Source organism: Podarcis gaigeae (genome assembly GCF_964106915.1).
Source record: "Podarcis gaigeae genome assembly, chromosome: 12".
In the NCBI taxonomy this organism is placed as follows: Eukaryota; Metazoa; Chordata; class Lepidosauria; order Squamata; family Lacertidae; genus Podarcis; species Podarcis gaigeae.
In genome coordinates, this window is record NC_139688.1 from 9,523,477 (window position 1) to 9,547,367 (window position 23,891).

Consider the following 23,891-nt stretch of genomic DNA (forward strand, 5'->3'; position numbering starts at 1 on the left):
GGGCTATTGGTACTATGTGCCCCAAAACTTCCTGCTTTCACCGAGTAAAAGCCTTGAATTTTTGCCACCTCTGCAAACATGCAAGCTCGCAAACTCCCCCCCCCTACTGCTTCTGATGGGGATTTTGGAATTATGCGATGGGGGCTGCAACAGAATGTTGCAGTGCAAAGTGCTCTCTTTTCAGGATTCCAGCTGCTCTGTTCTGATTTCTGCCCTCCCTCACCCCAACCATTCAGTCATCATACTGTGGCCGCTGAGCATGGCCAGTTCTCATTAGGCTGCTTTGTGGAGCTCCAAGTATGTTTTTGTAAGATCTTGGCATTCCCCCCCCCCCCAAGCCTGTTGATGCCTCCTTTGTGTGGATGAGTGTGTGGTGAGTGTTTGTGCACGCACACTATTACCTAAGCAGCTGCACGCATGGAATTGTAGCATTGGAAGGGACCCCCAGGGGTCATCCAGTCCAACCCCCTGCAATGCAGGAATCTCAACTAAAGCATCCATGACAGGTGACCATCCAACTTCTGCTTAAACACCTCCAGTGAAGGAGAGTTCACTCAGCAACTTATCAGAATCAGTGGGAATGCTCTGGCATACTTGCGTTCTAATTGTTCATTGGATGTGCTGGGTGCTGAAATCCAATCCCTGTCCACTGGAAAGCATTTACAGCAAGCCCTTCAGCTCTTGATAATTCATTCAGGCATTGTCAATATATTTCCAATCCTGTCTCCAGAATCATAAGGTATGGAAACCTTTTTTTTTTCCTTTTTAAAAACAAAACCTTTGTTTGACAAAGCTGAATTCTCCTAAACTCACAAATGGTGGGTTTCCCTCCATCTCACACTGTGTAATGATTTGCCTCTGTTGTGTTTTTTCTTACAACTGATAATGATTTGCATGGCCTGATCCAGTAAGGGTTCTTCTTATGTTCTTGACATCTGATACGTTTTAAAATGCTTGCTTGAATCACAAATCTTGGCCACCTTAAAATTTGTAAAAGTGCATCCTGTCTGTCTCCTAAATCTGTTGGTGGCTTGTTCATTCAATGGTACTTCTTTAGCTGGGTGCCAGTGCAATAAAAGAGGTTGTTTGTTTGTTTTGGCTTCCTACGTTTTTATCATAGGTGTGCAAGTCGCCACGTTTCACTTCAGACCAGACTACTGTCTGACAGCAGATAGCAATACTATGCGGCTAAAGCAAAGACATGAATTTGTTCCCTGGCCCAGCCACGCTTGGCTTGACAAACTTAACAACTGGGTAACTTCTCAGCACTTGTGATTTTCTTCTGCCCCATTCGCAGATCAAGTGGAGCAACGGCTGGGAAGCACGCAGTGCAAATGGCCAAGGGGTGCCGTGTGTCCGTGTGTCATTCAGAAACTCCTCCTTAAAACGTAATTCTTTTTCAACATTTCAGATTTTGGTGTGAGTGCTTTTTTAGCCACTGGCGGCGACATCACCCGCAACAAAGTGAGGAAAACCTTCGTGGGCACTCCTTGCTGGATGGCACCTGAAGTCATGGAGCAGGTAGGGAGGAAAAGGGAAAAGCCTTGTTCAGAATGATTGATCTGCAACTTCTGCTTAAGGACTTTTGGCAGACAAGTGGATAGCTCAGTTGGCTGGAGCGTGGTGCTGAAAACACCAAGGTTCGGTCCCTATATGCATATTCCTGCATTGTAGGGGATCAAACGAGATCAGTGTTTCCCAAACTTGGGTCTCCAGATGCTTTTGTACTACAATTCCCATCATCCCTGACCACTGGTCTTGCTAGCTAGGAGAATAAAGGAAATAAAGTGCATACGATATGTTTCCAAGCACAATTCAACGTGTTGGTGCTGACCTTTAAAGCCCTAAACGGCCTTGGTGCTGTATATCTGAAGGAGCGTCTCCATCCCCATCATTCAGCCTAGACACTGAGGTCCAGCACCAAGGACCTTCTGGCAGTTCCCTCACAGCGAGAAGCAAAGCTATAGGGAACCAGGCAGAGGGCCTTCTTGGTAGTGGTGCCTGCCTTGTAGAGCACCCTCCCATTAGATGTCAAAGAAATTAACAACTATCCGACTTTTAGAAGACATCTGAAGGCAGCCCTGTTTTGGGAAGTGTTTAATATCAGATGAATTACTGTATTTTAAAGTTTTGTTGGAAGCTGCCCAGAGTGGCTGGGAAAACCCATCCAGATGGGCGGGGTATAAATAATAAATTATTATTATTATACGAAGCTCATTGAAGGTGCTGCGTTAATATTTCTTCAGAAGAATCTGGGATTGTTTCCCTATATTTGGGGCAGTTCTCTCTCTCCCCTCCCCCCACTTTTCCGTTCCAGCTGCATAGTACAATATGAAGCCACCAGTCTTTTAGTGGAAGAAATAGCTTTTTCCTTCCAGAACAATGCTGAGTTAGTGAAGCAACACACTCCTATGGCATTTGCAAAGATGTCAATTTTTTTGACGAGTCCAGGGGCAGTTAATTCCTCCCATTTGGCCAAAACTCTTGAAGTGTAGAGAATACGCAGTGTCTTTTATCTGCCGTAGGGACGCAGGTGGCGCTGTGGGTTAAAGCCTCAGCGCCTAGGACTTGCTGATCGAAAGGTCGGCGGTTCGAATCCCTGCAGCGGGGTGCGCTCCCGCTGCTCGGTCCCAGCGCCTGCCAACCTAGCAGTTCGAAAGCACCTCCGGGTGCAAGTAGATAAATAGGGACCGCTTACCAGCGGGAAGGTAAACGGCGTTTCCGTGTGCGGCTCTGGCTCGCCAGAGCAGCGATGTCACGCTGGCCACGTGACCCGGAAGTGTCTCCGGACAGCGCTGGCCCCTGGCCTCTTAAGTGAGATGGGCGCACAACCCCAGAGTCTGTCAAGACTGGCCCGTACGGGCAGGGGTACCTTTACCTTTACCTTTATCTGCCGTTGGGAGAGAAACTCAGTGTTCTGGATAAGATGCCTGGCAATAACTCATTGCCAGAAAAGAAATGTCTTTCTTGGGATATGGATTATCTCTGCTTCGTGATAGCAGAGCAGAGTAGAGCAGAGCCTCTAGGTTTGATTCCAATCTACCATTAGTATGGAGTTGGATCAGTTTTGTGACCAAGAATGCAGGAAAAGCCTGGAGGCCTATGTAGGTGAACTGAAAAGAAATGCCTTGTTAACCATCTCTTCACTTTCTAGGTGAGAGGTTATGATTTCAAGGCGGACATCTGGAGTTTTGGAATCACGGCAATCGAGTTCGCGACAGGGGCAGCTCCTTACCACAAATACCCACCCATGAAGGTGAGTCACTGATTGACTAGTTCAGATAACTGTGTTGGTTCCTAGGGATCACCTGTGTTCCCCATCCCCCCAAAAACCCAGCATCCTAGAACGTGCTGCTTCTGGATGTAAGCGATAACTTGAAGGGGTGGCAGTGGGGAGAGCTTCGGAAGCTTGAGTTTTGTCAGTGAGGAAGGAAGGTGGCAAGCACGAAGCAAAGCTGTATTATCAGAATGCAGAGCAAGCGTCACGGCATACATAGGTTGGAACTGTGCTTTACCAACAGGAAACCCCAAGGCTTCCCAGAAACTAATCTGGGGTCCCTCAATGAGAAGATTTGTGATGGTGGGTCAAATCCCTGAAAAAATTTGCCTGCCTGCTGCTGATCTTCTCTTCTTAAAAGATCTACATCGGCTCCCAGCGCGTTTCCGAGCACAATTCAAAGTGTTGGTGTTGACCTTTAAAGCCCTAAACGGCCTCGGTCCAGTATACCTGAAGGAGCGTCTCCACCCACATCCTTCTGCCCGGACACTGAGGTCCAGCACTGAGGGCCTTCTGGCGGTTCCCTCACTGCGAGAAGCCAGGTTACAGGGAACCAGGCAGAGGGCCTTCTTGGTGGTGGCGCCCACCCTGTGGAATGCCCTCCCACCAGATGTTAAGGAAATAAACAACTGTCTGACTTTTAGAAGACATCTGAAGGCAGCCCTCTTTAGGGAAGCTTTTAATGTTTAACAGACCACTGTATTTTAATACTTTGTTGGAAGCCGCCCAGAGTGGCTGGGGAAACCCAGCCAGATGGGCGGGGTATAAATAATAAATCATTATCATCATCATCATCATCATCATCATCATCACTTGCTTTTGAGACACTCAGCAGCTCAACCCTTCTGAATCTACTCCCCATGCCAAGCAAGCCCTTGATTTCTCACTGGATTCCCATGTAGACTCTTCCGCAACCCCTCCCTCTTTCCTTTACTTGAAACCTTCCTTCTTTTATCCAGCATCTCCAAATGGTCCCTCCCAGGCTGCATCTAGAATTCTTGCCTCAATAATTAATGCAACCATTAATATTTCAATTTATACGCTGCTTTTTGACCTTCAGGAAACCCTTAAAGCAGCGAACTTGAGGAACGATACAGCCCTATTCACAATTAAGAGAAAACTATAAATTCAAACAATTTAAAAGCAGGAGGTGACCGAGCTTTTACGCCAAAAGCTTGCAGTAGTCCTCAAACCCTCGACCAACTGAGGCTTTTGACCAAACTAAGAAGGCAAAACAAAGTGAACTACAGTAACATTAGTGGGAGCACCCCTAATTCCATCACTGATGTCTGATGTTGTGGTTTCACCTGGCTGAGCTGGTTTCCCCCATTTTCCCCATCCTTAACACTTTGTGTGTTTTTCCCCTGTGTCTTTTTTTCTTTCCAAAAGCATAATTCCTAAAAAAAAAAAGGGGGGGGGAGCTTTAATCCCAAACATGTGTTCATCTAATTGCAGCTTATTTTTAAGTTGCCGGGCATTTTGAGCTGGGACCTTCTCTTTTTGGAAACTACCTGATAGATGTTTTGGGTGCTAAATTATAAATTAAGGAAGTTATCCCTCTGCTCACTCCAGTGTTCAGAGTCAGATGGTGGAGTTGAGGAGGGCAGTTGCTTTCAAGCCTCCCTCCCTGGAGATTTTCCAGAATAACCTCTCAGTGGTTTGGGAATTGGGATACTGAACTAGACATCACCCCAGTAGAATCCAGAAAGTCTTTTTTTTTAATGTACCTATTCTTCCACAGCCTTTTGCTTACCTTGTTTTTCTGCTGAAGGCTATATGCTACTTGCCACCTTCCTTTTGCTCAAAGAGGCCATGGCATCTTTTTCAAAGTGACAGCGCTTGCTTAATGAACTTAAGGTTTGTCTTGCTGCTTCTAACGGGTGTAATTGTTTCAGGTCTTAATGTTGACGCTACAGAACGATCCGCCCTCACTGGAGACAGGTGTGCAGGACAAGGAGATGCTGAAGAAGTATGGAAAGTCTTTTAGGAAGATGATTTCACTGTGCTTACAGAAAGACCCCGAGAAAAGGTGCACAGCAAACCGCCTTGTTTCCACCCATTGTGAACCAGCATTGCTTGATGAAAGCTAATTGTGAGGGTGGGAGACAGTGTAATGCAAAGAATACAGAAAAGCAATTTTCTACACTACTAATTTTTAATGCACATTTTTCTTCTTACTTTTAATTTGGCCACTGCAGATTTGTTCGTGGTCAGTGGGTTCCAGTTACATATCCATCCCCTTAGCAAAGCTCACTAAGTCCAGATCTTAGGAGCTTCTGTTAATATTGTCAACGTCTGTACACATTGGCAGGAAACAGAGATGGCGCCCAGCTCTTTAAAGATTCCTACAATCTTGTTTTGGCGCAGCAAGAAAAAGCAACTCTTGCGGCGTCTTCTAATGACACCCGCCTTTCCTTTTTTTTAATAGACCAACAGCTGCTGAACTTCTAAGGCACAAATTTTTCCAGAAAGCAAAGGTAGGAACTTAGCTTGAACTTTTAAATAAATGAACAAATAATCAATAAATAATATATTTGAAGAGAGGAGTTTAGTGGTGTGCAGGTAATAAGAGCTCATTGCAGCAGAGATTCCTCCCTGGTTTTATTCACCAGTGCAATTTCGTCTGCCTTGAGATCTTCCGGGACTCACTGCTGAGTTGTGGCCTGATCTAAAGTGGGTCACACCAGCAGCACTAGCACCATAAAAATAAATTTGGGGGGGGGGAGAGAAATGGGACCCCAAATGAATGTTTAAGATAAGTCTGAAATGTTGAAAACTTCTGCATTAGGCCTTTCCTGGTGCAGAAGTCAGAAAGCCTTGATTATGAAACTACTGAGCTGGAATCTGTTGGCAAATCTGGCTGAGTTTCTTTTGGCTTTGAATGAGACTTAACACTCAAGGCAATTTACACTTATTCAAAATGAAGTAACCCAAATGGGAATATCAAAACAGTTACCAGGTCTGTTCCTGTACAACACAGAAAAATGTATGAAGTCAACAGTGCAGAATTTAGAAATGGGGGAAGTATTTTCACCTGAAGATTAGTAATGTTGTGAGGCAGAATGGGATACCTTGGAAATTGTGGTGTCGGGGCAGAGAAGACCTTGCCCCAGGCCTCACGAGGTTTCGCTTCACATACAGAAGCAAGAATTCTCCCACAGTTCGCGAAGAGCTAGGACAGGGGTCAGCAACCTTTTTCAGTCCACTGTCCCTCAGACCATGTGGTGGGCCGGATTATATATTTTTTGGGGGGGAGGAATGAACGAATTCCTATGCCCCACAAATAACCCAGAGGTGCATTTTAAATAAAAGCACACATTCTACTCATGTAAAAACACCAGGCAGGCCCCACAAATAACCCAGAGATGCATATTAAATGGACACATTCTACTCATGTAAAAACATGCTGATTCTCAGACCATCCGCGGGCCAGATTGAGAAGGTGATTGGGCCTTAGTTTGCCTACCCCTGAGCTAGGAGGTTTATGTCAGAGCAAAGGCTCCTGCAGACAAGACACAATGAGCTCAGGCATTTTAAGGCAGGGGGAGGCCTGCAGTCTCCTGGCAGCTGCGTACGGATTTTGAAAACTCTTGGGGTGAAGTTGAAACCTTGACGCACTCTCCGCAACCACCTCAGGATAATTTCTAAGGAGTGTGGCACGGACAACTCTTAGGAAGAATCTAATGTGTTGGCTTTCTAACCCTTGTATCAAAGGACCCTCTCATTCCCTTTCAAGTAACTCGAGAGCTTATCTCTCTCACACACACACATAAGCGATGACCCTTGAGCCAACGGTGGCCTTTGAGGAACAGGAGTCGCAAAGCGTCGATTTGATTCCCCTCCCTTTCTTTTCCAGAATAAAGAATTTTTGCAAGAAAAAATGCTGCAGAGAGCCCCAACCATCACGGAAAGAGCCAAAAAGGTACTAGTTAAAACAGTTTGAAGTGGGAACCTGCACACCGCGCTTCTTACATTTTCCACTGACCAGCTCTCTGGTTGCACTAGAAAGGCCACGCTAGAATTCTCTGTATGAAATTCTGTCGGTGACTTTAATGGTGGCTTTGTTGAAATACAGGTCCGGAGAGTCCCTGGCTCCAGCGGGCGCCTTCATAAAACGGAAGATGGCGACTGGGAGTGGAGCGACGATGAGCTCGACGAAGAGAGTGAAGAAGGCAAAGCGGCAATTTCACAGCTCAGGGTGGGCACCAAGAGTGACCGTTTGCTTCTTAAAACTAGCCCCGGAATTGAAAGGCAGTCTCTGTCGCGAAAGCTGTTTTAAGGGTGCAGTTAATGCCTTGATGGGATTGCAAGAGCGTTTCTCAGTAAAAAAAATACAAATAAATAAAAATTATTTATCTGGTTTTTCAACTTTAAATTTTACAGAGGTATATCATACATAAATCATAAAAAACAAGGAATCTCCATATTTCCCATCAGTCCTGACCGTTCTGCACACTGGCTGTGGCTATCAGAAGATGAACTCAGGCAACATGAGGAGACACATACCACCTCTCTAAGGACAGGAGAATCTCTCTCTTCAAAAGAGTGCTTCTCTGCCATTTAAGTCTTCATAGCCATTGCTAATGCTTTGCAGGAGCAAGACTGTTGAGTAAGCATTTCGAACGGAAGGCACTCCTGTTATTTATTAAAAACAAATGGTAAACCATTTTGACACCCCTGCTGCAACACCCTCACCAGCTTAAGACCTCTGAGCTCCTCTGTTTCAAAGATCTTCTGGGATCTAAGAATTACTGCCCGCAGTTAGACTTGGAACACATTAAAATGAAATTATGCCAAAAGCTGCCGTTTTCACCGTGTTTCAAGGGCACGACATCCGTTGTGGCGTTGCATGCTAATTGCACTTGTCTGTTTCTTCCCCTTTTAGTCGCCCAGAGTGAAAGAATCATCACAAAATTCCGAGGTGAGTTATTAACCAGTCATGCATCTTGAAGCACCGGCCTGTCTTCTGTTTTGAGAAGTGCCAAGTTCATTATATGCACACAAATAATAGTAACAATTAAGGTAATGTTTTAGCTTTCTGTTAACAGAGCGCTGACCTACAGACTGACTTCTGTTGGCTTAAAAAGTGGGGTGGCCGCGCTTCAGGATAATAAAATAAGTGTTGCTAGCTTGAAGCAATTGCCAGGCAGCATATTATATACAAAGATACAGGCAACGTGCGATTTTTGCAAACTAATCTCGACTTTTAAGTAATGGAACGATAACTGCTGAAGCCAGTTAAAATATTGTCATTTTTAAATTATGGTTCGTAACAAAATCCAGAGAATGTTCTGAAGGTTCATGGAAAGCCACCAGCTTGTTGAAGCTGAAGCAGATCTGGTTGTAGGTGCCTGGATGTGTGAGTACCAATGAACCACACTGCCTTGGGTTATGTGACAGAGGAATGGTGGGGTGTGAATGTAAGACAGCAATAAATTGTGGCACTTAATCCCACTGGCAAGTGCTCAGGGTGGGGGAGTGTGGCACAATGGGCTGTCGAATGTATTTTCCCTGAAGGAAATCCCTTCAGGAAAAATGGGGAAAGGCTCCTGAGAGCCAGTGTGGTGTAGTGGTTAAGAGCGGAGGACTCGTAATCTGGTGAATTGGGTTCGATTCCCTGCTCCTCCACATGCAGCTGCTGGGTGACCTTGGGCTAGTCACACTTCTTTGAAGTCTCTCAGTCCCACTCACCTCACAGAGTGTTTGTTGTGGGGGAGGAAGGGAAAAGGAGATGCTTAGCCGCTTTGAGACTCCTCTGGGTAGTGATAAAGCAGGATATCAAATTCATACTCCTCCTCCTCCTCTTCTTCTTCCCATTGGTACTGACTATGAGGGGCGGTTGGTTTCTCCTATAGAAGCAGTTGGCGCCCATTCACCGAAAGAGCACAAGCCAGCGGTGGGGGACTTGTGGTTCTCCAGGTTTCACTGGGCTATATCCGAGGTACTACTGTACTCTGAAAGGCTGAAAGGTAGTGACGGGCCCAAGGCCACCCAACAAGTCTGATGGCTGAACTGTGATTCGAACCTGGGACTCCCCAGAGGCTGCACAGTCAATTTAACTGCTAAGGAAGTATTTGAACCCCCAGTTTGCTTTGCGCTGCAGTCCAAATCCAACAATTACCCCCAGACTTGTTCTCTAGGATGTACTGCAAGAGGAAAGGACTCTCTCTCTCTCTCTGCACCTTTCCCAAGAACCCAAGAGCCAGTGTGGTGTAGTGGTTAAGAGCGATGGACTCGTAATCTGGTGAACCGGGTTCGATTCCCTGCTCCTCCACATGCAGCTGCTGGGTGACCTTGGGCCAGTCACACTTCTCTGAAGTCTCTCAGCCCCACTCACCTCACAGAGTGTTTGTTGTGGGGGAGGAAGGGAAAGGAGATTGTTAGCCGCTTTGAGACTCCTTCGGGTAGTGATAAAGTGGGATATCAAATCCAAACTCTTCAAATCCAAATCCAAAAAGGGAGACGAGGAAGATGAAAGCATCTTCTGTCCTGTAGGCATAAGCCCAAGAGGGCTGTGGATTTGGCCAGTATAGCATACTAATGCATACTAATGCATTAAATGTAGGAATGTATGAATTGCTATAAGTGGCAATGAGTTGATATATAAATGGCAAGGACTCGTAAAGAACTTTAAATCAATTGTTCCTTGGGCTGGCAGTGTTCAAGAATTATGGAATAATAATGGAGTTATCTTTGCTTCATTCGGTCACAAATTCGTAGCTGGTTTTTACCTTTGTTGTGTAGAATTTATTTAATTTTGTTTGTTATTGTGCTGAATTTATTTTATTTATTTATTGAATTTATACCCCACCTTTCTCTCCAAAGAACTCAAAGCCAGCATACGGGGTTTTCCTCATTCAATCCCCACAACAACAACCTTGTGAGGTAGGCTAGGCTGACAGACAGTGGCCCAGTGAGCCTCATGGCCGAGTGGGGACTCGAACCCTGGTTTCCCAGGTCCTAGTCCAACACTCTAACCACTACACCACCACTGGCTCTTACGTACTTACATACTTACTTACACAGTGCTCTTAGTTACTTGTTCACCACTTAGGGACAATTGTCATTAGGCGGTAAAAGAAATTGCCTGAATTAATCAACAAACAAGCAGTTCATCGTTGGTATTTCTGACAGGTGGGCCCCCCTCATTCTCCCATACCCATCTCCTGTCCTTTCTGATTTGCAGCTCTTTCCGCCAGCAGAGCAGCCGGCAAGCCCGGCTTTGCTCAACGTCCCGGCCCAGCCGCCTCAACTACCTCAGCCTGCAGGACAAGCACCCGCACAAACTTCTCCCGCTGTCCCTGCTCCAGCTTCTCAGGCACCTGCAGCAGGAGCTCCTCCACCTGCGCAGGTAAGGCGAGGAGCCTCTGGGGAAGACCCACCAGAAGCGGAAACAGTTTGCTTTTGCATTTCTATCCCACTTTTTCCTCTAAGGAACTCGAGGCGACACACAGAGCTCTCTTCCTTTGCAGTGTATCCCCACAGCAACGCTGAGAGCCAGTGGCTGGCCCAAGGTCACTGGCCCAGGGAGCTTTCTGGACAAGTGGGAATTTGAACCCTTGTCTCCCAGGTCCTACTTTGGCACTCTAACCCATGGGTAGGCAAACTAAGACCTGACGGCCGGATCTGGCGCAATTGCCTTCTAAATCTGGCCCACAGATGGTCCGGGAATCAGCGTGTTTTTATATGAGCAGAATGTGTCTTTTATTTAAAAAGCATCTCTGGGTTATTTGTGGGGCATAGTAAAGGTAAAGGGACCCCTGACCATTAGGTCCAGTCGTGACCGACTCTGGGGTTGCGGCGCTCATCTCGTTTTATTGGCCAAGGGAGCCGGCGTACAGCTTCCGGGTCATGTGGCCAGCATGACTAAGCCGCTTCTGGCGAACCAGAGCAGCACACAGAAACGCCGTTTACCTTCCCACCAGATTTCCCACCTATTTATCTACTTGCACTTTGACACGCTTTTGAGCTGCTAGGTTGGCAGGAGCAGGAACCCAACAATGGTAGCTCACCCCATCGCGGGGATTCAAACTGCGACCTTCTGATCAGGAAGTCCTAGGCTCTGTGGTTTAACCCACAGCGCCACAAATGCGTTAATTTTCCCCCCAAAATATAGTCCGGCCCCCCACAAGGTCTGAGGAACAGTGGACTGGCCCCCTGCTGACCCCTAAGTCACTAAACCACACCATAGAACCAGTGGGGGAAGGGGTTAAGCAGCTGCTGGCCATGTAGCCTTCCCCAGACTGCTTTGGCTATAAAACAAGTACATGCATTCTCTCTGGCGAAGAAGCCATGAATTGCAAAGCTCCTGGCCGAAATGTCCCTTCAGCCATGAGCAAAGTCGGTGGACTAGCCATCCCTCTTTTTTACCAGTCTCCCGGTCCGTGAGACGGGATCGAGAGCAGCTGGCCTACCCTATAGGGCTGCTCGGAGAGACGGAGCCCTTAGGACCTTTCTGCCACAAAAACCACTGCCACTCCAATGTCCTCTGCTTTTCAGGCGACAAAGTGTTTTAATGCAAGCCCTGCCTTTTGCAGAGGGCGTGGAACTCGGAGGAGGAGCAGCCAGTGAGATGGCTTTCCTCACTCAGGGTGAACTCCTGCCAAAGCCAGCCCGTTCTGGAGCGTGTCCCACTGCTTGCGGATGCTCTGGAGGCGGCCGGACGGTGATGGCTCATGTATTATAGCAAATAGCTGTCCTTGGAGCCGGGGTGAGGCCTGCAAGGCTGGAGGGGCGGGGGAAGCTTCCTCACCCCGTGATCCTAATAGGCCTGCTGGGAATGGTCCGGCGGTGATTTGTGGCCAGAGCAACACTCGAGGGCTTCAGCGTTTTTCCTAGAAGCGTTTTCATGGGTTTTTGGGAAGGAGGCTATATATAAACCCCTCTGCGCTCACAGGGCTCCTGTTCTCTCCCTGACAGCCCATTAATCTTGGGGAGACAAACCTTGGCGCCCTACGTTCCTGGATTCCAGCTGGCCGAAATTAAATAGGACGGACTTGGCTTAGGGTCTGCAGATGTTCTCTGTGTGAGCAGGCCCAGCAATTAAACGCTTGAGGGAGCCCCCGGCCTCCGCTTTGAAACAATCCCTCAATGTACGTGGTTGTGCTTCTCTGCCACTTCCCAGCAGCTGGAAGGTACGGCAGCTGTGGCTTCGCTGACGTCAAGGGAGCGCGATGTGGCTCCCCAGCGCAGGATTTCAGGGAATCTCTTAATCTCATCCCCATTGTGACCTAGGCAGCCATTTGTGGGCTGCGTCTCACCCATGTCCTATCTTCTTCTACCCCCCCCCCCCAGCTCCATTTATGACTCCTGTATATCAAGAAACCTCTTCGCAGCTTGTAGGCCCCTCTCCTCTTGTGGAACGAGGCTGGGCCAGTGGTTGTGGGACCACCCTGGGAGATCTTGAGGCATAGGAAGTTGCTTTATACCAGTTCAAAGTATTTGTCCACTTGGTCTGTGTATTTAACTGCTCTGACTGGGGGCAGTTGGAGCCAACAACATCTGGAAGGCCATTTGTTCTCCATCCCTGAACTACATCAGCTGTTAAGCAAAGAGGGCGCTGATGCAATAACAAGCGCTTTAGACCTATGTTGCAATGAATAGAGTTGGCAGGTGCCTGAAAGTCTGAATACCCACATCTCCTTGCAAACAGGGGCAGCCACCCATCAGCCCCTGCCCTAGTCTACAAAGCTGAACATACTCAATCCGTATTAGAATATAGCACCTGCAGTAAGTATGTGCTCTGCTGAAAGTCTTGTTTACTCATTGTGATTTTATTTTCCTTGGTGGGGCAAAGCCTTTTTTTTTTTTTGCTGCTGCTGCTGCTTCTTTTTAAGAAGACTGTCTTGCTCTGGGTTGGATCAGTGCTGCGCCGGATTTCTCTGTGCTTTAGTTCCTGAGAGAGCTGCAAACCATTGTGTGGAAAAATGGTTTAATAAGGAAGAAACATTAAAAAAAAAAAACAGGTTCCTTCGGAGCAAATGATTAAAACAAGTGAAACCATGTTCTGCAATAAGACGCCAAAATAATAAGTAGTCATAAATTAACCAAATCGGATCAGTAGCCAGTTTGACTTGGGGCACAAGAGGCCTGTGATTTGGGAGGGGGCAGGGAGAGAGATCTGCCTTACAGAATATTGCTTGAGATATTGCCAATCGTGAAACACGGAAGAAAATTCATCCAGCGAGTCGTCCCAAGGGAGTTTTTTTAAATCAGTTCCATCTCTGTGTCACCACATTTGTTTGCTCTCTGCCTGACCAAAATTTGCTGCCTGATCATCTTACAGTGCTTTTGTGTGTGTTTTTTAAAACACAAAACACACATTGATTTTTTTAAAAACGACCACACATTTATTTATTTATTTTTAAAGTTGGCCCTTCCTCTTTCTCCCCCAAAAGGCACCTCCTGCAACAGCCCCAGCGCAAGAGGAAATGAAAGTCCCCATCAGTCTTGTTCTAAGGTTAAGGTAAGGATGTTCTTTCAAACGTCTCCAAGGCTTAAATCACCCGGCTGTTGTTCAACTCCTACCCTTGACAGGAGAGGCTTTTTGGGTGGGGTTTCCAAGATGGCAGCCTCCCTATGTTGTTGCACTGTAACTCCCATCAGTCCCAACTAGCATTGCTGCTGGTTTAGGTTTGATGGGGAATTAGAGTTCATCAGCATCTTTCAAAGGCACCATGACATCCACCCTTGCTCTCTCTGTGGTCCACTGGGTGAGGCTTGACCTGGCCCCAAGGAGAGGTGGGTTCAGATCTCATGAACTTTCCATGGCCATGTATGACCTAAATTCTCCTCACCTGTAAGTATATCATTGCTGTTAATATTTTCAATCTTGGGAGCTTTTCAGCACCCCACTCTAGGAAACGGCCTTAATACCTGGGACCTCTTTGTTGGAGCACAATATTTCTTTTTCACACCAAGAAAATCCAATTACCGTATTTTTCGCTCTATAGGACACACCTTTTCCCCTCCAAAAATTAAGGGGAAATGTGTGTGCATCCTATGGAGCGAATGCAGGCTCCTTGGCTTCAGCGAGAGCAACGCGAAGCCTCCAAAGTGCAGAGGGAGCACTCCCTCCGCACTCCGGAGGCTTCGCGTTGCTTTCGCTGAAGCCTGGAGAGCGAGAGGCGTCGGTGAGCACCGACCCCTCTCACTCTCCAGGCTTCAGGGATAGCCGCCTGAAGCCTTCGGAATGGAGCGTGAGTTCCCACTGTGTTCTGGAGGTTTCAGGTTCCTTTTGCTGAAGTTGGGAGAGCAAGACTCTCCTGGCTTCAGCAGAGAGGGAGAGCTGTGCAGCGCCCCTTCAGCCAAGCAGGAGGAGAAATGGAAGGGGCTCCGTTTCTCCTGCCGCTCTGCTGAAGGGGCGCTGAGCAGAGAGGGGGAGATTTTTTTCTCTCGTTCTCCCCCTCTAAAACAAGGTGCGTCCTATGGTCGGGTGCGTCCTATAGAGCGAAAAATACGGTAATTTGGCAAGACACTTTGGCTGAGGCTTAATTTTTGCATCGGAAAAGCACACAGTTCATTAAAGTAACTATACACAGAGAACCGAGGCGCCTGTCAACAGGCAGTGCCAATTCATGAACCCAGTAATAGAACAACGTGGTCACGTACTTAAAGATGTGTCAAGGCTTGAATGTATTTCGACCTCACGACTTCTGTGGGAAACAATGCAATTTAAAAACAAAACCACACCATGGGAATGGTGAAAAAGTCAATTCAGTTTTGCATTTTTAAGCCAGCTGTGACCGGATTTGCACCACCCAGACTAATACACAAGATCGGAACGTAAATATCCTTTTGGATTCTGTGCTTCTTCGAATTTTGCAATAACAGCCCTCTGCTCAAAAACGGTACCAAAATGTGTACCGAAATACAAAACACGTATTCTAGACTAAATACTGTTACGAATGTGTTTATTATCTTACAGTTTTGTTTTTTTGTTTTTTAAAAAATCAAATTAATGTAGAAATGGGATGGAACAGACTTCTGAAAGAACACATGGAGAATTTACATGGGCTGCAAACAGATGGTCCATGCATAGCCACACCCACAGCCCAAAGAGTATATATTCTTGTAATATTTGTAGTGCTTAAAAAATGTATGAAAATATGTTCATTGTTCAGACCACTCAAAAGTAATCCTTAGAACATTTCATACTGAAATAGCTAATACTACCTAGAACAGGATTCTGCTTCTTGTGTATGCCTGCGCCCAGGCCCATCCATGCGCTGAACACATTAATGAAAAGTGCTCAGGCCCCATAATGTATTTGCTCTAACATTAAGGACTTCAGCTAAAGAGCATATGCACTCAGGTGTATGACTTGCCAACAAATATTTGCATTTACGTGTGACGTGAAAAATCCGAAAGAGATGTAAAGTTGAATTGTGGGTCATCCTTACAGGATGTAAAAACATCCTTCTACACAAACAAAACTGTGGGCAGACCTTTTTATCGTGCTTGGCTATAATTTGGCATGGCAATGCTAGGGCCAGATAAAATGTGCTTGGGGTCTGCGATCCAGGCTTTTCGTTCACCGTCCTTGCTTTTGTCTACAGAGTAAAAAAAATAAATGGCTTTGTGTTTCATCTCCCTTCTCTTCCCCTCAACAGGAATTCAAAGAAAGAACTCAATGACATTCGATTCGAGTTCACCCCTGGGAGAGGTGAGAAATGGGTACGGGAAAGAGAAATGTGCTGGAAGTTATTGAGTAACCTTGGGTGCAGAATGTTCTGGGTTGAATCTCCAGCGTCATCAAGCAGGAAAGATCCCTCACTCTGAAACCAAGGAGATCCAGTGGCAGCCATCTGAGCTAGACGCAGCCTCCCTTGATATAAGGCGACTTCCTTTGTTGCGGCTGCAGACATGCTGCGGATGTTCCACCTGCATGGTTTTGTGTTCAACCTTATGGTAGTTGCTCAGAGAGACGCGGGTGGCGCTGTGGGTTAAACCACAAAGCCTAGGACTTGCCGATCAGAAGGTTGGCGGTTCAAATCCCCGCGACGGCGTGAGCTCCCGTTGCTCGGTCCCTGCTCCTGCCAACCTAGCAGTTCGAAAGCACGTCAAAGTGCAAGTAGATAAATAGGTACCACTCCGGCGGGAAGGTAAACGGCATTTCCGTGCGCTGCTCTGGTTCGCCAGAAGCGGCTTAGTCGCAGGGATTCGAACCGCCGACCCTCCTAGGCTCAGTGGTTGGGCTTAATCAGAGTTGGGGTTCAGACTCCTCTGAGTACACACTCAGCGCTTTTCCTTCCCAAATGAGAAATCCCAGCTCGATCCTATTAGTCTGGGATTAGGAGGTGCTACTTTTAGGTAGGGTTGCATCCTTAGAAGCTCTGTTTTCAGTTAAAGAAATTATTCTAACCCATGTCTCTGTATACAATCTATCCAATGCATTTTAAGTAAAATATAATGCAGAACAATGCAGAACATAAAACCAGTCTAAAAAGAAGAAGAAAAAGGTAAATGCCTGCAAATTGTGAACTCTGAATTTGTTTTAGACCACTTGTGTGCAGATGTGATGGTCTCTTAATTACGATCTTTCCAGATACTGCGGATGGGGTATCCCAAGAACTCATCTCGGCTGGGCTTGTTGATGGCAGAGACTTAGTAATAGGTAATAGTGCGCATTTCATGTTCACCTTAATCCCATACTGGATTTGTGGATACAAGTTGCTGTATTTCTTCCTAGGACAGGGAGGGGAAAATTCCTTCATTGTTAACTAGGACGTCTTTTTCCAATATTTTAGGGAAGCTTGTTCAGAATGAAAATGCTTAAATACTCCGTCTTTGAGTGTGTCTACTCTGTCGTTTCAGTTGCTGCCAACTTACAAAAAATTGTGGAAGAGCCCCAGACGAATCGATCTGTCACTTTCAAACTGGTATATTTACTATTCCCCCCCCCCCTTATTAACCTGGTCTGTGTTAAAAGGGTGTGTCTGCTCTAGGCTTCTTTGGGGCGCTGATTCTGCAACAGTAATCTCTGGACAATGGGTATCTAGTGGGGGACCCACACAGTCATAGCAGAAATAAGGCAGGGGCTCTATTTTAATGGGCTTTGGGGATCAGTTGAGTTGCGATTAATCTTCATAATTTAGATACACCCAGATCAAAAAGTGGGATTAAAAGGTCGTTTCCTCTGTGATGCTTGGGGACATGTGCCAGTTCTTTTGTAGTCAGATTGGCATCATCCTTGCTCCAGGGTGGAAAGATCAGCTTGCCTGGGGGAATAGCCCAGAATAGCCCAATGAGGGCTTGGAATGCTAGGTGTCTCTTGAGAAGAAAATCTGGGGGGGGGGGGGGGGTAATGAAATGGAGTTTCTGGAAGAGGGTATGGCTGGCTGGCAGGAATTCTGAACAGGAGCGTTCCATGCTGCTTTGGAAAAACGCCTTTGAAAATTCAACCAGGACCCAGGACAAAATATTGCAAATGCCAAATTGAACTACATTCTGCACAACGGCACAGTTTAATGTAACGTGGTGGCTTTAGACATGCTTAGTGGTGAGCATTTCTGATAAAGGAGGATTTGCTAACTTCGGAAAGCTTGCCCCCCCCCCCCAATCTAGCCCTTTTCTCTGCATCTCACATGTTCTCTTAAAGCTGCATCGGAATGCAGAAGGATGTGAGTTTTAATTTTGGTCTGCAGAGAATATAAAAAAAGAAGAAGTGTGGTCTGCTGTGACTAGAGTCCGGCTTGCTGTTTTAGCGAATTGCTTCCTTGTCCATATGCACCAGGGTTTGCACCCGTGACAGTCTCCCCATTCATGCTCCCCACACCTCTGAACTTCACAAGGTGACTGTGCAACAGAAGCAGACTGTGGCAGTCTTTGTCACTTTGGCGAAGTGCATGGGGAGGGGGCACGGAAATATTTCCCACACTTCTGATTTCTCACAGAAGCATCACTTGCACATATTCCAGCTGTTCTATTTTTGCTTTGTTTAGTTTAAGAGCAAGGTTGCAGTCCTCATGTTTGCTCGAGGTAGTGGGTTTTCCCCCCTCTTTAAAAATAGAGTAGAGTTAGGCACTCATTCTTTGTGGTCCCAGGCCACTCTTCTCCAAAACTTTGCCCCGCAAGTGGCCTATATTGAAAGGCATAGGGAACACTGGCCACCTAACTTTGCCAAATGTTTTTGCAAGTTTTTTGCAATAGTATCTTCAGAGGAGCTCCTGGTTCAGCTTTCATCTTATACGGAAGCTTGATTTGCTTCCGTTAGAAACACACCTTTGATTCCTTGGGACTCTTCATATAAAGACTGTGTTCAGGTTGCCTTCGCTACCTTTATGTAAAGATTTGTTGACCGGCTACTGCTGCTCTTTATGAACCACTTTCTGATATGTTTACCATTTTGCTACTATTTATATTTAAATATTTACAGGCCACGCTTTTCACAAAGCTACTGCAGGGCTGGGTTACTTATATTTGACTGTTTCCACTGATTCTTAATTTTCTCTTTCCCGTGGCTCTTTTCTTATTTTAGCGAGGGTTGTTATTCTTGTTTAATCGACAGCAAGCTGTATTGCAGGGGGTTGGACTAGATGACCCTTGGGTCCCTTCCAGCTCTGCACTTCTATGATTCTATGACCCACGACTGTCTGGCCCGGGTGGCAACTCTGCCTCGGCACTGCGAAATCCAGGCATTCTTCTTCACGTAGAATTCCAGGGTGTTGGGTTTTTGTTGTTGTTGTTGTTAATGATTTGCGATTTTGGAAAATGGTTTATAGAAAGCTTCTCTCTCCTCCGTGATGCTTACCGCTGTTGGACTTCCCTGCCCCCTCTGTTCTCCAGGCATCTGGCGTCGAAGGCTCCGATATTCCCGACGACAGCAAGCTGATTGGGTTTGCCCAGCTCAGCATTAACTAAAACGACACTCCCAGACGATGGTTTCTCCCCCCCCCAACGGGTGCAGCCTTGAACGCTTCTGTCAGCCTGAAAAGCAAAACCACTACTGCCAAAGAACCAAACTACAGCTCCCTTTCTTAGAAGCTTTAACCTCGTTTGTTTCCCGAGTCGCATCGCGGCACCTCCCCACCGACATCACCATTGCAGACAGCTGGCTTCTCGGCCACGTTTCCTTCATCCCAGATGTGCAGACCAAGCCTTCCATTGCCTGCATGTTTGTAGTTTTTATATGATTATTATTATTATTATTATTGCCTTAACTATTTAAAGTACAAAAAAGAAAGAAAGAGAAGGAGCCAGAAATACTACTGAGAGTACGACACGGGGCTTCCACTACTCTTAACAACTACCCCAGCGTGATTCGTGTGCCTGTCCGTTTCTTGATTCTATGTCGAATCAGGTTTTTATCCCCCCCCCCCGTGTGGCTTGTGGTTGTGGTTCCATTGCAAAAGGGGGGGGGGTTGCTTCACTTTTGGGTCCACTTTACCAGGCATTGGGGGGGGGATACTTTAAAAACTACAGGAATGGCAAGCTATTCTAGCATGTCAGAAATCCGGATGGGCTCTTGCGAACCCAACAAAGTCTTAAGAGAGAGTCTTAAGCCTTAGGCTTAGCAATAAACCATTAAGGGATCTTATTTAATGGGTCTACGGCACGAAAGAAATGGATTGGCCTTAATTCCTCCTCGCCCCCTTCACATTAATGCAAAATAGAGCATTTGGGAAGGGGAACTATCAGGGTATCGTTTTGTTGCTGCTGCTTTTTTCGTTACTTTTCACCATCCGCAATCTTGCCAGGCCACTTTCCAACGTGTTTGTCTCTAGCGGAGGGGTGGTGGACCTGTTGTTGCACCCCCCCCCCACGTCCCATCTGTCCTATCCAGCATGAGCAACAATCAGGGGGGATGGAAGTTGTGGTCCAAAAGCACCCAGAGGAGGGTTGAGGGCTTCCCATCCTTGCTCTAAAGCAGCAAGCCAGAACCTCTGCATACTTCTGCTGCTGTTGCCGCCATGCCCAAATCACTGTTGTTTGAAAAGCGTTGGCTGCTGGGAAGTTTGAGACGGCTGGCCTTTGCAATCCCTGTTTTCCCATTGGGGGGGTGGTTTCCATAACAACGTTTGTGATGGGCGTCCCTTGCTGAAAGGAGATTGGGTGGAGCAGTGGGACTGGATAGCCCTAGATATTGGGCTGCTTTGTAAAAAAGAAGAAGAAGAAGCTCCCCGTCGCCCAGGAATTTTGCCATGCTGTTATCAGGCTTGCTGTGTCCCCACAAATCCACACAGTCATTGGGTGGCAGCATTGGGTGAGTTTCAAACTTCCTGGCTTCGTAATCCTGGGAATTGTAGTTGTGTGGTTAGCAATGCATAGGCCGGCCTCTTCTAATTTGTTAAGCCTCCAGTTGTTGCTAAACCACAACTCCCATTATCCTTGATCATTGTCCAGGGATGAAGGGAGCTGGGAGTCCAATATTCCCTGGGGGTGAGCATCTTGGTCTCTCTGGAGATGAGCGTGTTGCCAAAAAAAGGAAGGCAAGGAAAATCTCATCTTGCTAAGCTGGCTGCAATTCCCAGAACTCTTTTGCAAAACTTGGGTTGCTTCTTCAAACGATACACCCTCAGCGTGGGATTTTCTCTGCAACCGTTTTTGAGAAGGGAGCCCTTTGGAAGTAGACTACGTTGCTGGAGGTTGTAATCGCGCAAAGTTTGGCTGGGGTGGTTTAACTGTGCAAAGTCGTAGATGTGTGGTTTGATGCATTCATAAAACCAGATGATCTCTGTACATGGATGCTAAGAACAAAAGTTGACCATGCCTTCTGGCAGTTGAAAGCTCTGTATTTGTTTCTGTACGTGTGTGTGTGCGTGCGTGTGTGTGTGTTTTTCAGCCGAAGCAAATCTTTCCTGTTCTTGTTCTCAGAATTTTCCTTTGGTGTGTTCAAGATAGAAAACGCATTCATCCTCTTTCCTCCCCACCCCCCCTGCACAGACTGGTACATATGGAACCACCCCTATTCTGTTTTTACAGCAATAAGATAAATAAATAGATTGCCGGTAGATTCATACATGGCAAGATTAAGCTCTGGGCAATTTTGTCCCTCTTGCTGCACTAATTGCTTGGAATTTGCAAAATTGATTTTTTTTTTTTATACTCTCCAGTGTGAGCATCAGAGTTTGATCAAGATGATATAACTGAAACCAATATAGCTTGTGTTTAGTATTTTTTAAAGAAATGAGTATCTGGTGGGGTGTGTGTGTGTGCGTGCGTGTGTATGTGTATGGTTTTTCTTTTCTTTTTTTTTGAATTTCTATATATAAATTATACTTTTTAGTTTGGAAAAAAGCAACACTTGTAATGCAATATGTGAATAATAAAATGGTGTAGATTCTTCCCTCTCCCACAGGTCTCTTCCCCCCCCCCACCTCAAACACAGTTGGGCTTTTCGCGTATCCCCGCTCTGCTTTTGAAGCACAGAGAAATTGTAGGCAGTCTGTGATGGGTGAATTTAAATCCCAAACAAAGGAACTGAGTTCTCGTTTCTCGCTCTACAGCCTTGCAGTGTGCTTGGAATTAGCCCAGTCGGCACATTGCAATGCCAATCTCTTAATCAGAGTTAAAATCTCTGGAGCTGGCTTACGGATTTCTTCCTTCCTTCCCGTTGACTCTCTCTCTAGGGCAAATTCTAGCCCTCCTTGTTTCTTTGGCTTTATCCGTGGTTCTGCATTCCACCTGCTCCAGCTTTAACTGGAATTAACCTTCCAAGCATGCATCTGAAGCTGCTCTGTTAACTTGGGTTAAGGCAGATCCTGGTTAACGTTTCTGCAAAACCATGGCTACGACCGAGAAGGAGGCTGGGAAAAGAGAGGATGGAGCTTGCAAGTTTTGCATCTCACATCTAACCTCTTAACTGGGATTTAAGGCACACACACTCAACCTGGTGCCTTCAGGGGTTTTGGACCACAATTTCCATCTGCCCAGTTGTGATCCAAAACCTCTTGAGGGCACCAGGTTGGGGGGGGGGGGACTGATTAGAAGAGACGTGTGCACTGGCCCACTCTGGTTGGGGGGTGGGTTTCAATTCAGTTAGGAATCTCTCGGGTTTCCCCCCATTTAACCAATTATATTTATATATTTCTCACCCTATCGGCAGTGACAGAAGCTTCCTTCACTCTCTCACACACAAGTTTTTGCCATGTTTGCTTTTAAAGAGAAAATAACAATTCCTAAAAACAAAACAACCTCCCCCCCCCAACCTGTAGTTTATTCGTTCAACTGGTAGGTCATGCGCAAAAACTGCTACAAGCATGGAGGCAAAACGAAGAAAGGATAGGAAAGGGCCACATCGCAGTGGTGTCAAAGAGGCAGAGTGTGAAACAAAAGAGCCCCGTTCGAATTCTGAGCGTCTGTGTTGGAAGATCTAGTTCTGTCCGCCTCGCCCCCTCTGAGAGCACCACGTTCACATCCCCTTCAACTCTTACTTTCTTTTAAAACCTGCATGGGTGAGGGGTAACACTAAGCAGTCCCGGGACTACCGTTTCCGAGGGGGGGTGTGTCTCTGACCGGCGTGTGGGGGTCCCCACTTGATTAATGGGAGTGGCGGAGGCTCCGCCGCAGTCTCGATTCCCTGAATCCTTTGCCTGCCTTTGGCCAGCGGCGCGTCCCTTCGGAGCCTGTGATGTCATGCCACTAAAGTGGGCAGGGCTTGCCTCAAGCCCCACCCCCTTGTAGAATGATGGTGGTGATTCAAAAAGGTGGGTGGAGCGTGTGGCTGAAATGGGCCTCAGGTGAGGAGCCAGGTGGGCAAAGCTTGGAGGGCAAGTAGAAGGCACCCCCCCACCCCACTCTTCCCACCCTGTCTTCAGCTATGAAGACCAAATTATTCTGGTACAGTATTACTTCACTTTTGCCTGCATGCCGTGCGAACCTTGTTGTACTCTACACTGGGACGGGAGTCCAGCCTAATCCAGTGCAATGATTCAATATCTATTTATTTGCTCCCACCTCTGTCTAACCCAAGTCTAGCGGACAAGAGTATCCATGCTGGCCATTCTCCTTGTCATTTTATTTTATTCTGTCTTAATGAGCCTTCACTCCCCTTGCTATTAGAAATTTCTAGGCATGTGTCTCTTGGTAATAGTTTTTCCTTTTTTTCCTTTTGTGTTTTTTTTTTTTGCCTGGGATACTAAAAAGTGCTAGACGACTGTTTTGTTCTCGAGGTTCAAAGTGCCAATGATTTTATTATTTTATATTTTAATTTTTTTGCGGGGGGGGGGGGGTAAGGAATTATTTCTAACCTTTTTACCCTTAACGGATCAGAGGGGTTTTTTTAAAATTTTATTTTGGGTAAATTCTGAACTTGAACCTAGAAATCAGTTGGTATTTTTTTAAAAACTTAGTTGATACTCTTAGGGATGATGATGGTGTATTAATATAACAGGAACCTCTACACGATTTTGGTGTACTGTAGATTTTAATGAAAGATGTAAAATATTCAGCCTTTTCCCTCCCCCCTTTGACTTTGTATTTTACTGCATGTATTTCTCTAATTTTTAATCAATAAAAAAAAATGTCCATTGCTTTTTGGAGTCGGTTTGTATTCTTATGATGCTGCTCTCAGTCTCTCTCTGCCTCTCCTTGCAAATATCCCCAATACCTCATCACGGTTATGTTGTATGTTGTAAACAAAAATTGCCCTTTTCCCTTATGGGGTATCCAAGAG

At 46.3% G+C, this 23,891-nt stretch overlaps 1 protein-coding gene across 4 annotated transcripts in view; it reads left to right on the forward strand.

Annotated features, from left to right (window-relative positions):
• OXSR1 (oxidative stress responsive kinase 1) overlaps nucleotides 1–23,750 on the forward strand; it is an 85,594-nt gene extending 61,844 nt beyond the window's left edge. For all 4 annotated transcript variants that reach the window (XM_083704164.1, XM_083704162.1, XM_083704165.1 and 1 more), the window contains exons 6-18: nucleotides 1,412–1,521; nucleotides 3,155–3,256; nucleotides 5,173–5,306; nucleotides 5,706–5,754; nucleotides 7,134–7,199; nucleotides 7,353–7,475; nucleotides 8,163–8,198; nucleotides 10,464–10,628; nucleotides 13,675–13,742; nucleotides 15,889–15,941; nucleotides 16,824–16,892; nucleotides 17,093–17,157; nucleotides 19,064–23,750. In XM_083704164.1, the coding sequence (XP_083560290.1) occupies nucleotides 1,412–1,521; nucleotides 3,155–3,256; nucleotides 5,173–5,306; nucleotides 5,706–5,754; nucleotides 7,134–7,199; nucleotides 7,353–7,475; nucleotides 8,163–8,198; nucleotides 10,464–10,628; nucleotides 13,675–13,742; nucleotides 15,889–15,941; nucleotides 16,824–16,892; nucleotides 17,093–17,157; nucleotides 19,064–19,138 (1,115 nt within the window). In that variant the 3' untranslated portion in view covers nucleotides 19,139–23,750. The remainder of the gene's footprint in view (nucleotides 1–1,411; nucleotides 1,522–3,154; nucleotides 3,257–5,172; nucleotides 5,307–5,705; nucleotides 5,755–7,133; nucleotides 7,200–7,352; nucleotides 7,476–8,162; nucleotides 8,199–10,463; nucleotides 10,629–13,674; nucleotides 13,743–15,888; nucleotides 15,942–16,823; nucleotides 16,893–17,092; nucleotides 17,158–19,063) is intronic.
• The last annotated feature ends 141 nt before the right edge of the window (nucleotides 23,751–23,891 follow it).